Source organism: Molossus molossus, unplaced genomic scaffold (assembly GCF_014108415.1).
Source record: "Molossus molossus isolate mMolMol1 unplaced genomic scaffold, mMolMol1.p scaffold_m16_p_4, whole genome shotgun sequence".
NCBI lineage: Eukaryota > Metazoa > Chordata > Mammalia > Chiroptera > Molossidae > Molossus > Molossus molossus.
The window spans coordinates 88,161,412-88,176,993 of NW_023425377.1; the positions used below are offsets into that span (position 1 = coordinate 88,161,412).

General features: G+C 32.9%; 1 protein-coding gene across 3 annotated transcripts in view; it reads right to left on the bottom strand.

The window, feature by feature from the left end:
- The window catches only part of SAP30 (Sin3A associated protein 30), a 73,490-nt gene that overhangs the window by 55,966 nt on the left and 1,942 nt on the right, over positions 1-15,582 (bottom strand). For 2 of the 3 annotated variants that reach the window (XR_004962034.1, XR_004962035.1), the window contains exons 2-5: positions 15,241-15,366; positions 14,739-14,837; positions 11,699-11,800; positions 10,423-10,581 (exon numbers count right to left, since the gene is read on the bottom strand). Coding sequence is in view for 1 of the 3 variants with exons in the window: in XM_036282102.1 (XP_036137995.1) it covers positions 11,678-11,800; positions 14,739-14,837; positions 15,241-15,366 (348 nt within the window). In the remaining 2 variants the exon portion in view is untranslated. Of the gene's footprint in view, positions 1-10,422; positions 10,582-11,462; positions 11,801-14,738; positions 14,838-15,240; positions 15,367-15,582 lie in introns of those variants that run through there. The other variant, XM_036282102.1, reaches the window with a different exon arrangement.

A 15,582-nucleotide genomic window follows, 5' to 3' on the forward strand; every position in this document is an offset into this window, starting at 1 on the left:
ATAAATACATAAATGAATACATAAATAAATAAAACAGATGGCTTCAAAGATATTTTCTGATTGTTAGAGACAGCTTTGGACTATGCCCCCATATCTTAAGAGGTATGCATTGACTAGTGGCCATCAAAGGTGATATCAGAAGTTCTTCATGCAGCAAAAATTTATTAAATACTTGCTAACTGCCAGCTATTACTAAGGTGTGGGCATATAGTAATGAATAAGATGGACTTGCCTCTTGGAAATTGTATTTTAACAGAAGTGTAAGAATTACAAACAAATTATTATTTATCAATGTGAAGCCTGCTACAGAGGAAAGGTATAGGGCACTATACAAAGTATTGTTGTGAGGAAAAGTTTGAGAAGCATATTACCTGTAGTAAATTTCGAAGATATTTTGTGAAATAAAAGTGACATTATTGAATGGAAATAGATCCTTGGAGGTCCCTAATCTGTTTTTGAAGACCACACCCAGAACAGTATTTGGTATTTATTCAATGTTCAATAAGTACTGTGCTGGACCAAACAATTTTGAAGTAGTCAGAATTCAGTTCCTCATAAAATCTGCACAAACGTAAGTCAAAACCTGTTTTTAAATATATTACCTCCTACAGAAATGCATGAAGTGTAATTGTTATAAAACATCAAATTTGTTGTTTTATCAATATAACATGATTTGATTCAGCTTTTTCCTTCACTGAATTGACTGGTATTAAAATTGGACTAACTCACCCAGCCGGTGTGGTTCAGTGGTTGAGTGTCGACCCATGCACCAAGAAGTCGCAGGTTCAATTCCCGGTCAGGGCCCATGTCTGGGTTGTGGGCCTGATCCCCATTAGGGGGGCATGCAGGAGGCGGCCAATCGATGTTCTCTCTCATTGGTATTTCTATCTCTTTCTCCCTCTCCCTTTCTCTCTCTCTCTAAAATCAATAAAGAAAAAAATATAGTAAAAAAGTAAAATAAAATTGAACCAACTCAATAATAAACATCTTATGGCCTTTCTGAAATGGTACATAGAATAGGTAAATAAAGAAAATCATCAGTAAACCATTTAAATTTTCTACTTGGTATAAACTCTCTTTAAGGGAAAAAAAAGTGATAAAGATTCAGTGTCTCAGCATGAGGGCATATATAAGGCAACAATGGCTTTGAGTAAGTGATCCCTTATTTTGCAATCAAAACCTGATGAGAAAAATAGTATTTGAAAAAAAAACTAAATATTATAACTGGAATTTTAGAATTATGATTATTCTTTCGCATGTTCTCTCTTTTCTGGAAATAACGTTGTAATATGAAATTCAATTACATACTTTTAGAAATAGATATATTATAGAACCACACATTCTTCTTTATACTACTAAGTACATGTAAAAACATGAATGTTCACACACCTTATTTAGCTTTTTCTGACTAGGTCATTACATTTTGAAAGCAAACATTTCATTCAATCATATTAATAAATAGATCATTTATTTTTTCAATAGCTTTTAGATAAAAGAAAAGACAATTAAACTTTTCCAAAAATGTACTATTGTTGTACATACTGTCTTGCAACTGAATAAGATACAAACTGTTATGGTCCCTGTTCTATGGACAAGTGCCAAGGTTTAGAGAGATTAAGTAGCTTGTTTAGGGTTATATTATCAGAGCAGTAGAACCAGGTTTTAAAATATGGTCAGTCTTCCTCTAGCATCTAGAGTCTTAACCACTCCATTATTTAATGGCATCATCTAATCTATTTTCTTTCTCTGAAAGCAAACCTTAACTTGTATGAGGCACATGATTTTACATTTCATATAGCTCATACATGCTAAATGCTTATTGAATAACAATTTCTATATTTTTATTTGATTTCCTATATCCTTGTTCTTACTGTGAATCCTATGGTGCTGAGCACAAAATTGACTTAATAATAGCTCATGTCTTTTTGATAACATTTCTCTTTTCCTCATCATAATCCATAGGTATTCCTTGATTATATATATTTTTTTATCCTCACCCGAGGACATTTTTTGATATTTTGTTCAGATAGAGTGGGAGGGAGGGAGAGAGAGAGAGAAACATCGACGTGAAAGGGACACATCGAGTGGCTGCCACCCGCACGACCAACCAGGGCCGAGGACAAACTGCAACCGAGGTACGTGCCCTTAGTGGGAACCAAACCTGGGTCTCTCTGGACTGCAGGCCGATGCTCTAACCACTGAGCTAAACTGGCCAGGACTCCTTGAATATTTTTGTGTGTTAGGATTAGGTACTAATCCTAAAGGACCATTAGATAACTGGAAGCAACATGGAGAACCAAAACAATGAGCAATAACTATTGGAAGAAGGGAAGGGCAGGTAAGAACATTCACAGATCATTTTGCAAAGTTAAGATCCTTATAATTGCCAACAGGTACACTTGAGTTCTTTCCATAACAAATCATTTTTTGCAAAATATTGTGGCATGTGCTTTTAAAATGCAAATATTCTCATCAGTAAAGCACTGTAGGCTTTAAAATACTTTTCCCAAAAGGCAAAAAAAAATCAAATTCATATATTTATAAATCATCTTGCATTAACAGCCTAAGCCTAAGCTTTTCTCTAAAAGAATTGAAGACAAACTGATATTAGAAAATTATAGTAAATTGACACTGAATTAGCTTTCTCAGTTTAGTTCTATAGAATGGTATCAGCATAACATGCTCATCTTTGTTGTGGTATATCTAGAGGGAAATGTGTGGCATATATGTAGCCCATATATACTAAGAATTTTACAAATAAAAATTGACTAAATTTTCAATAAAAAAAGTATATGGGATCTATTTTTCTGGTTTAGGAGTAAAAAAAAAAATAAGTCTACTGGGTATTATGGGTAAAAAACTGACTTGATACATTAAGTATACATTAAAGGGAATACACAAACACATATACATATTCACATATATGAAAATACGGTACCAGTTAATGTGACTATTATTTGAGGACTATAGTTTTGGCCATGTAGATTATTAATGCAACTGGGACATGCTGCATAAATTAAAGTTTGTAGCATCAACTTTCAGGTAGAAAGAAATTCCATAATCTCAAAGGAATAATTTTATAGTAAACCGTAGTTACATTTGAAAGAATATATATACATACATAAGCAACACATTGCTTGACATTTAAAAAAAATTAACTATAAATAAATAAGCAATAACAGGATAAAAATTTATTTTTGAACTATCATCACTTGCCTCAACATCATAATCTGAATTTTGTTATCTAAACTTTATATAAATCTATGTACATAGTAGCCAAGAGAGCTGGGGTGGCTATGCTAATCTCAGACAAAATAAATTCTAAGCAAAAAGGCTCAACTCACAAGAAGATATAAAAATTATAAACATACAGGCATCAAACAACTGTGCCAAAAAATATATCAAGCAAATATTGACAGACCTGAAGAAATACACAGTTCTGCAATAACAGTTGAAGGTCTCAATACCTTACCTGAAATAACAGAAAGACATCTATTTTTTTTTTATCTTCACCCAAGGACATTTTCCATTTTTGTTCAGATATAGTGGGAGGGAGAGAGAGGAAGAGAGAAAGAGAGAAACATCGATGTGAAAGGGACACATCCAATGGCTGCCTCCCACATGACCCCAACCAGGGCCGGTGATGAATCGCAATCGAGGTACATGTCCTTGACCAGAATCGAACCTGCGACTCATTGGTTCACAGGCCGAGGCTCTAACTGCTGAGCCAAACCAGCCAGGGCTAGAAAGAAATCTAGACAAAAGATTAATAAAGAAATAAAGTTCTCCAACAACACTATAAACCACCTAGATATACACAAAACATTCCATCCAACAAAAGCAAAATACACATTTTCCTCAAGTGCACATTAAGCATACTTTAGGATTAATCATATAACAATTCCCCATAAATTTAAACTATGTTCTCTAACCATGGTGAAATGAAGCTAGAAACCAATAGCAGAATATACACTGGGATACTTGCAACTATGTAGAAATGAAACAGTGCATCCTTAACAACAAATGAGTCAAAGAAGAAATCACAAGGGAAATTAGAAAATACTTTGAGATGAGTGAAAACAAAAAGAAAACATATTGGATGCGATGAAAGAAATAATCAGAATGAAGTTCAAATTCATAATGTAAACACCTACGTTAAAATAGAAGAAAGATCTCAAATCAGCAACCTAACTTTACACCTTAAGAACCTAGTAGAGCCCTGGCCACTTTGGCTCAGTGGTTAGGGTGTTGGCCCCATGGGCCAAAGACTTGCAGGTTCCATTCCGGTCAAGGGTACATACTTTGGTTTTGGTTCGTCCTTAGCCCCAGTTGAGATCCTGCTGGAGGCAACCAGTCAATGTGTCTCTCTCACATCAGTGTTTCTCTCTCTCTCTCTACTTGTCCCTACCATTCTATCTGAAAATAAATGGAAAAATATCCTTGGGTGAGGATTTAAAATAAAAATTAAATTAAAAAAAAAAAAAAAGAACCTAGGAGAAAAAGATCAAATTTAATCCAAAACCAGCAGAAAGAAGGAAATAATAAAAATTAGAACAGCTATAAATGAAATAGACAATAGAATCAATGAAACCAAATAAAAAATCAACAAAATTGACAAACCCTTAGCTAGACTACTAAGAAAAAAGGAAGACACAAATAAGTCATGTGCTGCTTAACAATGAGGATACCTTCCAAGAAATGTGTCATTAGGAGATTTTGTAGTTGTGCAAACAGGCTACAAGCCTATATAGCATGTTACTGTACAAAAACAACATGAGATTAAATCAAGCACAGGAGAAAATGATGCAATCAAGAGACTTGAGGCCAGCTGATGTGGCTCAGTGGCTTGAGCCCTCCCATGGACTGAGAGGTCCTGGTTCGATTCCAGGTTAGGGCACAATCCCCAGTAAGGGACATGTAGGAGGCAGCCAACGGATCTTTCTCTCTCACATCAATATTTCTATCTCTCCCTTCCTCTCTCTCTAAAAAATCAATAAAATCATATTTAAAAAAAAAGAGAGAGAGACTTGATAGATGTATGAGGTTGCTGCCAGAGTAACACACCATACTGTTTTACAGCAAACTTTTTATATAAGTAGAAAGGGTATACTCTAAAATAACAATAAAAAGTATATTAAATACATAAACCAGTAACATACAGGGTGGGACAAAAGTAACTTTACAGTTGTTTGTTTGGAAAATAATATAGTAATTAATAAATAATAATCCAAGAATAAGCTCAGTTTTGTGTACTCATAACTGTTAACCTTCTTTTGCCCCACCCTATAGTCACTTGTTATCATTATCAAGCAAATGTACTGTACATAATTGTATGTGCTATATGTTTAGTGACTGGCAGCACAGCAGGCTTGTTTAACCAGCATCACCAAAACACAAGGATGCATTGCACTGTGACGTTACTACAGCTATGACATCAGTAGGCAATAGAAATTTTCAGCTCCATTATAATCTCACAGGACCACTGTCTTATATGCAGTCTGTTGCTGACCAGAATGTCAGAATGTGGGGCATGACTATAACTAAAATTAAAACTAAAAGCAGGAACATTAGTGCCAACCTTACATAAATTAGAATATTATAAGAGAATGCTATGAATAATTGTATGACAACAAATTAGATAACTTAGATAAAAATAACAAATTCCTAGTAACACACAAATTACCTAAGCTGACTCAAGAAGAAACAGAAAATCTCAAACATCCTATAACAAGAAAAGAGATTATAAGAGTAGTCAAAAATCTTCTATCATAGAAATATCCTCGACCAGATGGCTTCACTAGTGAATTCAATCAAACATTTCAAGATAAATTAACATCGATCCCACTTAAATTTTCCCCAAAAATAGAAGAGAAGGGAATACTTCTTAACACATTCTATGAGGCCAGAATTACCCTGATACTTCAGAGTCTTACATAGCACAGGAGATCTCCAACTCAATATACCTTATGAATATAGATGTAAAAATCTTCCAAAAAAACAAAACAAATCCAATAGCACATTAAAAGTATTATACACCATGACTGAGTGAGATTTATCCCAGGAATGCAAAGATGACCCAACATAAAATCACTTGATATAATACTCCACATTAATAGAACAAAGGGAAAAAAGAAATCACATGATCACCTCAATAGTTACAGAAAAAGTATTTGACAAAATTTGATGCCCTTTAATAGAAAAAACACTCAGCAAACTAGAAATAAAAGGGAACTTCTTTAACATGATAAAGAGTATTTATGAAAATTCCACAACTTACATCATACTCAATGGTGAAAGACTGAAAGCTCTCCTCTTTAAAAAAAAAAAAAAAAGAACAAGATAAGGATGGCGGATGGCTGCTTTCACCACTTTGATTCAACATCGTACTGAGAAGTCCTAGCCAGAGCAATTTGGCCAGAAAAATTAATGGAAGGTGTATAAATTAGAAAGGAAGAGTAAAATTATCTCTACGTAGAGATATGATTCTATAGTTAGAAAATCTCTATTTATTATTTTTTATTCCTCACCTGAGAATATTTTTCCATTTATCATTAGAGTGGGAGGGAGGGAGAGAGAGACATCAATGTGCTAGACATATTCTATCTCATAGAATACACAAAAATACTACCAAAGCTAATAAACAAATTCAGCACAGTTGCCGTGTCAACATACAAAAATCAGTTGTGTTTCTATACATTAGTAATGAACAATCCAAAAAAGAAATTAAGAAATCAATTCCATTTACAATAGCATCAAAAAAATTAAATATCAGGAATAAATTTAACAAAGGAGGTGAAAGATTTGTACACTGGAAACAAAACATTGCAGAAAAAAATTAAAGACCTAAATAAATAAAAAGTCATCCCATGTTCACAAATTAGAATATTTAACATTGTTAATACAGTCCTGGCCAGTTTCGTTCAGTGGTTAGAGCGTCGGCCTGCGGTCCAGAGAGACCCAGGTTTGGGTCCCGCTAAGGGCATGTACTTCCGTTGCAGTTTGTCCCCGGCCCTGGTTGGGTCATGTGGGTGGCAACCACTGATGTGTCCCTTTCACACCGATGTTTCTCTCTCTCTCTCCCCCTCCCACTCTATCTGAACAAGAAATGGAAAAATGTCCTCAGGTAAGGATAAAAAAAAAAAAAAAACATTGTTAATATAGCAATCTTAAAGTGATCTACAGATTCAATACACTCCTCATCAAAAGTCTAATGTATTTTTGGGCAGAAATGGACAAACTGATACTCAAATTCATAAGGAACTGCAAGGGGTCAAAATAACCTAAACAATATGGAAAAAGAAAAACAAAGTAGGACTACTCACACTTCCTGATTTTAAAACTTACTACAAGGCTACAGTAGTCAAAAGAGTGTAATACTGGCAAAAGAATAGAAATATAGACTAATGAAATAGAATTGAGAATACTGATATAAACTCAAAAATTTATGGCAAACAGATTTTTGACAAAGGTGCCAAAACCATTCAGTAGAGAAAGACTAGTTTCTCAACAAATGGTACTCAAAGAACTAAATAACCACATGCAAAAGGATTAAGTTGGACCTTTATTTCACTCCATATATAAAAATTGACTTAATATGGATCAATGACCTTAATTGAAGAGCTAAAACTATAAGATTCCTAGAAATAAAAATAAGTTAATTTTTATAACTTCAGATTTGGCAGTGAATTCTTAGATCTGATACTAAAAGTATGAGCAAAAAACAAAAAATAAATAAATTAGACCACATAAAAACTAAAAAGTCTTGTGCATCAAAGATCTTTCTCAAGATTGTGAAAAGGAAATCTACAGAATGGGAAAAAAATAATTCATAAATTGTATATTAAATATCCAGAATAATATCCAGAATAAAGAATTCCTACACCTCAACAACAACAAAAATAACCCAATTATAAAATGAACAAAGGACTTGAATAGACATTTCTCCAAAGACAGTACACAAGTGGCCAACAAGCAAAGAAAAAGATATTCAACAGCATTGATCAGTAAGAAAATGCAAACAAAACTACAATGAGATAACACTTTATACCCAGGATGATTTTAATTTAAAAAAAAAAAAACAACAACAAAAAACACACAAAAAACAGGAAATACAAGTACTGGAAATTTGGAGAAATAGAAACCCTTATACATTGCTGGTGGGAATACAAAATGACACATCCACTATGGAAAAGTTTGGAGGTTCCTCAAAATGTTATAGAATTATCATATGACTCAGCAGTTCTACTCCTAGGTATATACCCAAGAGAAATAAAAAGATGTCCATGCAGAAACTTGTACATTAATGTTTACCGCAGCATTATTCACAATAGCCAAAGGTAGAAACCCCCCCCCCCAAAAAAAAAAATATATATATATATAATCACATGCTAAGTGAAAAAACTAGACACCAAAGGATATATATATCCTTTGATATATCCTTGAACAACATGGGTTTGAACTGGGTGAGTCCACTTATATGCAGATTTTTTTCAATAAGTACTGTAAATGTATTTTCTCTTATGATTTTTTAATAACATTTTTTTCTCTAGCTTACTTTGTTATAAGAATACAGTATATAATACATGTAACATACAAAAATGTGTTAATCGACTATGTTATAATATAAGTATGGTTTCTAGTCAACAGTAGGCTAAGTATTTGGAGAGTCAAAAGTTATACGTGGGCCCAGCTGGTGTGGCTCAGTGATTGCACCAAGAGATTGATGGTTCAATTCCCAGTCAGGGCACATGCCCAGGTTGTGGGCCCAATCCCCAGTGTGGGGCATGCAGGAGGCAGCCAATCGATGCTCTTTCATGGATGTTTCTCTCTCTCTCTCCTTCTCCCTTCCTCTTTCTCTAAAATCAATTTAAAAAAATAATAATAATAAAAGAAAGAAGTTTCTACTTCATTAAAAAAAAAAGTTATACGTGGATTTTTTTACTGTGAGGAGGGTCGGTTCCCTTAACCTCTGTGTTGTTCAAGAGTCAAAAGCATTTCAAGTCTATTCACTATATAACAATCCTTATATAGTTCAGACCACCAAATTGTACACTTCAAAAAGGGTTAATTAGCCTGGCTTGTGTGGCTCAGTGGATTGAGCACCATCCCATGGACTGAGAGGTTTTTCAGTTCAGTCCCCAGCCCTGGTCGGGGTCAAGTGGAAGTCGGTCAGTCGATGTGTCTCTCACATCAGTGTTTTTCTCTCTCTGTCCTTTCCTCCCTCCAACCCTCCCACTCTATCTAAAAACAAATAAAAAATATCCTTGGGTGAGGATTAAAAAAAAAAAAGCCTTAGGTAAAAATAATAGAGCTTGATTTCTTAAATATATTTCAGGTACTAATTTTTAGCTTTTTCCTAAATTGTTCAGTAAAAGGTAGTTACTGAAGAACTAATTTCTTGAGGCCATGCTAGTCATTCATTGTGTTCTTTCTTCTATCCCAAAGGCAATCTTTCTTCTGATGCTCTAACATTAAAAGTAACCTTTACCCTTGTAGAGATATATGAGTTTCTATCGAATTTTTGTTTTGATATAGATAAGTAAAAATATTTCTAGTGAATTCACAATTTTAAAACCCAACAACAAAGAATTAAAAATTGACTTTTATATTGCACCTTCTTGAGTTCCTCAGCTTTGATAAGGTTCTTAAGTTCTGAATTTTTCATGTTTTAAATTGCTCTAACAAGAATTTCTTTGGATAATCAACACACAGAACTCTTACTGACTCTTTATCCAACTACATCTTTTGCAAATAATTAGCTGTATGAAACTAATATTGCTAGTCCAAGGCTATATTTATAGACACTTTGAAATAAGTAATTTAAAACTTTTCCCACAAGAACTAAGTGTGTTTTTTAGGAAATAGCAAGCCTAATAGCCAAGTTTTTATATTAAAAATTGAGTCTTGCCCTGGCCTGTGTTGCTTAGTTGGTTGGGCGTTGTCTTATGCACAGAAAGGTTGCCAGTTCCATTCCTGGTCAGGGCACATGCCCAGGTAGCAGGCTCAATCCCCAATAGAGGGCATGAAAGCAGCCAGCAGATCAATGCTTTGCTCTCTCATCATTTCTCTCCCTCTGCCTTCCTCTCTCTAAAAGAATCAATAAAAATATACAGTTTTTAAATGAAGTCTTTATAGGTTAAGGTAAAAATATAAAATTTAGAAATAATCCTTTATTCAAATAAACCACATAGCTTGTTGCTATGTGGTTCACTTAATATAGCTAAGGAAAAGGTTCTCACAGAGATTTCTGGAATGCCAGATATGAGAGGATTCTATAATACCAAAGATCACAGCCTCTGCTCATCAATAAAGAAACAAGCAAATCTTTAAAAGGTCATAGCAAAAACAAAGACCAATTGCTTTGTTGTTCACCATGTTTTCTAGCTATTAATACATTGAGAACATTTAAAAATATAGACTCACCTTTTAATGAACCAGTACTTTATATTTAGCTACATCAGTGGTTCTTAGCCAGGGGTGACTTTGCCCCCCAAGGAATATTTGGCAATGTTGACACGTATTTTTTGTTTGTGACATCTTCATAGTGCTATTGGCACTACTGTGAGGCCTCCAATGATGATGCTAGATATAACACAATGGACAGTCTTCTCACCATAAGGAATTTCAGTCCCAAATGTTAACTTTGAGAATCCCTGAGCTACATTACATTACTGGTCTCATCCATTTCCAGCCTAAATCTATATCACAATTTCAGAATACTTCACTGAAGCTATTATGTTTTAATGTACAAGATGTAAATTTGATTTGTAATTATAAGAACTTAGGTAAACAATACAATCTCAAGAAAAGCAGAAGTTAAAAATATTCAATAGAAAATTGACAGAGTGAAATATAAAATATAAATTAAGTCACAGCTATGTATGACCAAAATGTAAAGATCTTGTTACACTTAATTTGCAATGTAAACAGTACAGGACATGACTGAAAATTAAGGGGTACTGCAGAGATTCTTTCTATATTCATGCCATATAAATACCTTTATATAAAATAAAATTTAAATAAACAGCTATAACTAATTCTGTGTTCTTATTTGAACTTTCAGCATTGTGCTTATTTTTGCTGGCATATTAAGTCTGCTTTGGAAGGAGGTAGACGTTAAATTAAACTGTTTTTTCTTCCTAATACTTCATCAAGAAATAATAATAAAAAAGAAAAAAAAATTACATCCCAATGGAACTCTGTTTTAAACTTGTTAATACTCAAAAGCACTTTACAAAAAAACGTTATTTAGGATGTCCTTCATTCCAAATCAGATTGTCCCAGAGAAAGCAAATGTGGTACATTTGTTACTTCTCCTTAATCTGTTAATTTCTTGGAATAAAAAAGGGGCAGGCAGGGGATAACAAAATTATTTTTATATTAAAATCTCAATTAATACAGGTCCCTAAAGTCAGTGTAAAATAAAAATCAAGTTTCCCAAAATAAATACACTGAAGCAGCTATAATAGTAATAATCTTTATTTAAAATATTTGTTAATCTAGGAAAGCTCATTTTACATGAGTTTCCAACTAATTATTAGAGTCAGAAACAAAGAAAATAAAACCAAAGAAAATCCTCTGTAGAAAAAATACACAGGAACATTTATTTCTACACATGAAAAACAGTAAACAGTCTTAACATCTGAATATCCAAGTCTAAGTCTCAATTCCATCTCTCCTAGTGAACACCACTATCAACCTTGAGATCTGATTTGTTCTTGTCATTCTTCACTGAGTAGATGAAATATGTTAAGGTGTCTTTTTCATTCACTGGAATAGACCTAAAGTGGCAACCAACTATCTATAAAGAAAAAAAAATTGAGGAAATTAAATTATAGGTATTAACAGATTTCATAAACTAAGTAACACACACTTTCATCAAAAGAAAAAGCGCTATAATAAGAACTATTTCCTTTTAAAAATAAATTGTATTCAACAAAATATCAACAGAGCAAAAAGCATATAAGAATAAGATGTCATGAACAAGAGACAGTGTGATGTCAAAGGACCCTTCAGCCCACTCAATTAAATATACATTAATTAGAATGTATACTTCCTTTTATTTATTTAAAATTTCATGATTGGAATCTAGCTCAGAAGCAATATTTTTACTTTTAAACTTTAAATATCAATGAAATAAAACAGAATATAAGAGTCCACATGCATCATGTAATGGTTTAGGCCCCACTCATAGAAAAAGAATATGAAGTTGAAAGTTTGGTACTATAGAAACAAACCATGAAATATCTTACAAATATGTTTGCTACAACTTATATTCATTCATTTATTCATGGGCAATATTGTTTTTAAGTTCTCTTGAAAACTGATAAAAATTATAAATGGAGAAAACGAGAGGGGAAAGAGGGGGATGTTCACTGAAGAATGTTTACCTACTTTTTTGCTTTTCCACTAATCTCACATGTGCACTGCAACTACCAATATAAGTACAATTAACAGAACTGGGATGCTCAAAGGCAAATCTAGATTCTAGAAGATAAAACTTCTCAAAGAAAGGTTGTCCAGTCCAGCTGGCGTGACTCAGTGGTTGAGCGTCGACCCATGAACCAAGAGGTAGCCAGTTCAACCCGGTCAGAACACATGCCTAGGTTGTGGGCCTGATCCACAGTGGGGGGCATGCAGGAGGCTTCTATGTTTCTATCTCTCTCTCCCTCTCACTTCCTCTCTCTCTAAAATCAATAAAGGGAAAAAAATTTTAGAAAAAGGTTATCCAAATGATAATTAAAAGACTTGAGGATCATTATCCAACTCTGGAATCACTTTTATTATCTGTATTTCTGACTAAATAAACTACAACACTTATGGCTATTTGTTTATTCTTTTATTTACTAGTTTTAGAGAGAGAGAGATAGAAAGAGAGAGATTTATTGTTCCACCTATTTATACATTCATTGGTTGATTCTTGTATATGCCCTGAACTGGGATTGAACCCAAAACTTTGGTGTATCGGGACAATGTTCTAACTACCTGGCCAGGGCTACATTCATGGCTATTTCCCATTTCTAAAAAAATAGTAATAATGATTTTTTAGATTAGATTATCAAAAACTACAGGTTTGATTTATATACTTAAAGAATATGTATATTTCTTATATTTTATTTTTTTAAATATGTTTTTATTGATTTTTTAGAGAGAGAGGAAAGGAGAAACAGAAACATTGATGTGAGAGACAGACATCTATTGGCTGCTTCCTGTACACCCTCTACTGGGGATAGAGCTAGAAACCTGGGCATGTGTCATGACTGGGAATCTAACCCGAACCTCTAAGTCCACGGGAGGATGCTCAATCCACTGAGCCGCACCAGCTGGGCAAGAATATGTACATTTAAACTAATCGTTTCTTCGGTTCTCATTTGTTCCAAAACAAAGTACTTCCACTTGATTAGTTTCTGTACATTTTGATATCATTTCATCACGGTAGACAAAATCTATATTTATATTATAGTAATGTGCTATACAATCCAAAAAGACTAGATGTTTTAAATCAAATTTTAAGACAAATTAAATTTTTGTTGCCTAGGCAAGAAGAAAAAAAATTCTGGCTAACAAGTTAATACACTGGATCTTAACAAAGTTAAAAAGCATTCCATTCTGCCAAAGAATTGTACCTTCTATTCACCTTTTATCTTATGCAATATGCACATTTTACAAAATGTTAAATTACTTAATTCAAGATATAGAATATGGAAAAAATTATTTATATATTTACATTTCTATTCTGCCTAGTAGGTTAACCATTTTTATTTTAATTATGCTTAAAGTATAAATATATAAACCAATAAATATCTTAATATCATAAACAAATATCTTGGTTCTATTTTTCCTGAGAGAACACACACACACACACACACACTCTCATACACACTCACTCAACTTTTCAAGATTCACTAAAGGACTAGGAAGTCCTATATCAAAACAAATTATTTAAGTAAAAGTTTGGAGCTTCTAGATGTGAAGAAAACATGGGTGCCTAGCCTGGCCTGTGTGGTTCAGTTGGTTAAGTGTAATCCCCTATACCAAAAGGCTCTGATCAGGTATATACCCAGGTTACAGGTTCAGTCCCCAGTCTGGGTGTGTATGGGAGGCAACCAATCTGTTTTTCCCTCCCTCTCTTTCTTTCCCTTCCTCTAAAAAAAAAATCAACAAAATCATATTTTAAAAATAAATAAAACATGGATACTTAAAATAAAACAAACTAACATCTATAAGAACAAATTGTGGGGGGAAAAAAAGAACAAATTGTGAAATGGTTAAATTAGAAAGTTATGGAAATACTGTTAGGGGAATCTGTAAACCTATTTCATCTGAAACTAAAAAAAAAAAATTCTAATAAAGACATCAAAGCTTATTAATTTATTTTATTATCCCTCAATTAGATGTTCAATAAATATTTACTGAGTAAATAGAATTTTTAAATTAATTCCTAGAATGAGAATTAAAAATTTTCACTCAATATTTCTGAAACCCAGTATTGGAAGATGCTTAGAAAACTATATACAATCCACTGAGTAGTCATTACTTAAAGAGATTTTCTAAGAGACAAACATTTTTAGGTAACTAGACACTTTCATGATAGAGTTTTAAAATTATTAACTTTGATCTTTCTAACTAAAATATATTGTTTTATATACTCTGTTAACAATTTCATTAGCATTTAATGACTCTTTTTTTTGTATGAAAGAGTCCTTTAAAGTTTTAAATAGTTTAAAACTCATAAATACCTCAACAAGTTGTGCTTTATTAAGTCCTGGTCTGGTTGGTAGTTTGAAATGTCTCTTGTATCTCCTAAGTGTATTTACTTGTAATTGGTATAAATCAACCTAGAAAAAATTAACATATATGAATTACTTCAAGTAACTTGTTAGACACTTATCTTTGATATGTTTAATAACATTTCAATTACAGCACAATAAAAATTTCATCCTATTAATTATAAAGCCTGTTATAGAATCAAAACTATGTAATAAACATTTTAATATTCTGAAGATAAATATTAAGAACTGTTTAGGGGAAAAGTTGTAAGACAACAGCATTGTAAGAATTGTCAATTGAAATACAACAAGTCAAACTATAACTGTAAGTTACTGGTTATATTTAATTTTGCTTTCATTTTCAGATTTTTCAAATGCATTAAGTATTTTAAAAATATGTTCATATGTTTTTATGAAAGTTTCAGAATGGACTATTTAGAATTTACATTTAATATGCAAAACTTTTCCTCACCTCTGGAGTATCAATATCTTGAACCGGTGAATCACCTCCATCATCATCACTCCCTTTTCTCTTTCTTCTGTTTCGAACACTCTGAATTAAGTTTTTATGATAATCACAAATGTAAAGATGCCTTACCTGAAACAGAAAAGTTTCACAGATTACTCAGAATTACAGTAAAATGTGTCTATGTATTAGTAAAATACATAGGCCACAGTGAATCATTAAAAACAAAAACAAAAAAGTTAAAACACAGGCACTGTAAGGCAAGAGCATGTTTTTTCTAAAGTCCTGCACACAGTTAAAACACGCCTTGTCTAGCAATGCTGTTAAGAGGCTTAGGAAGTGGGGTGG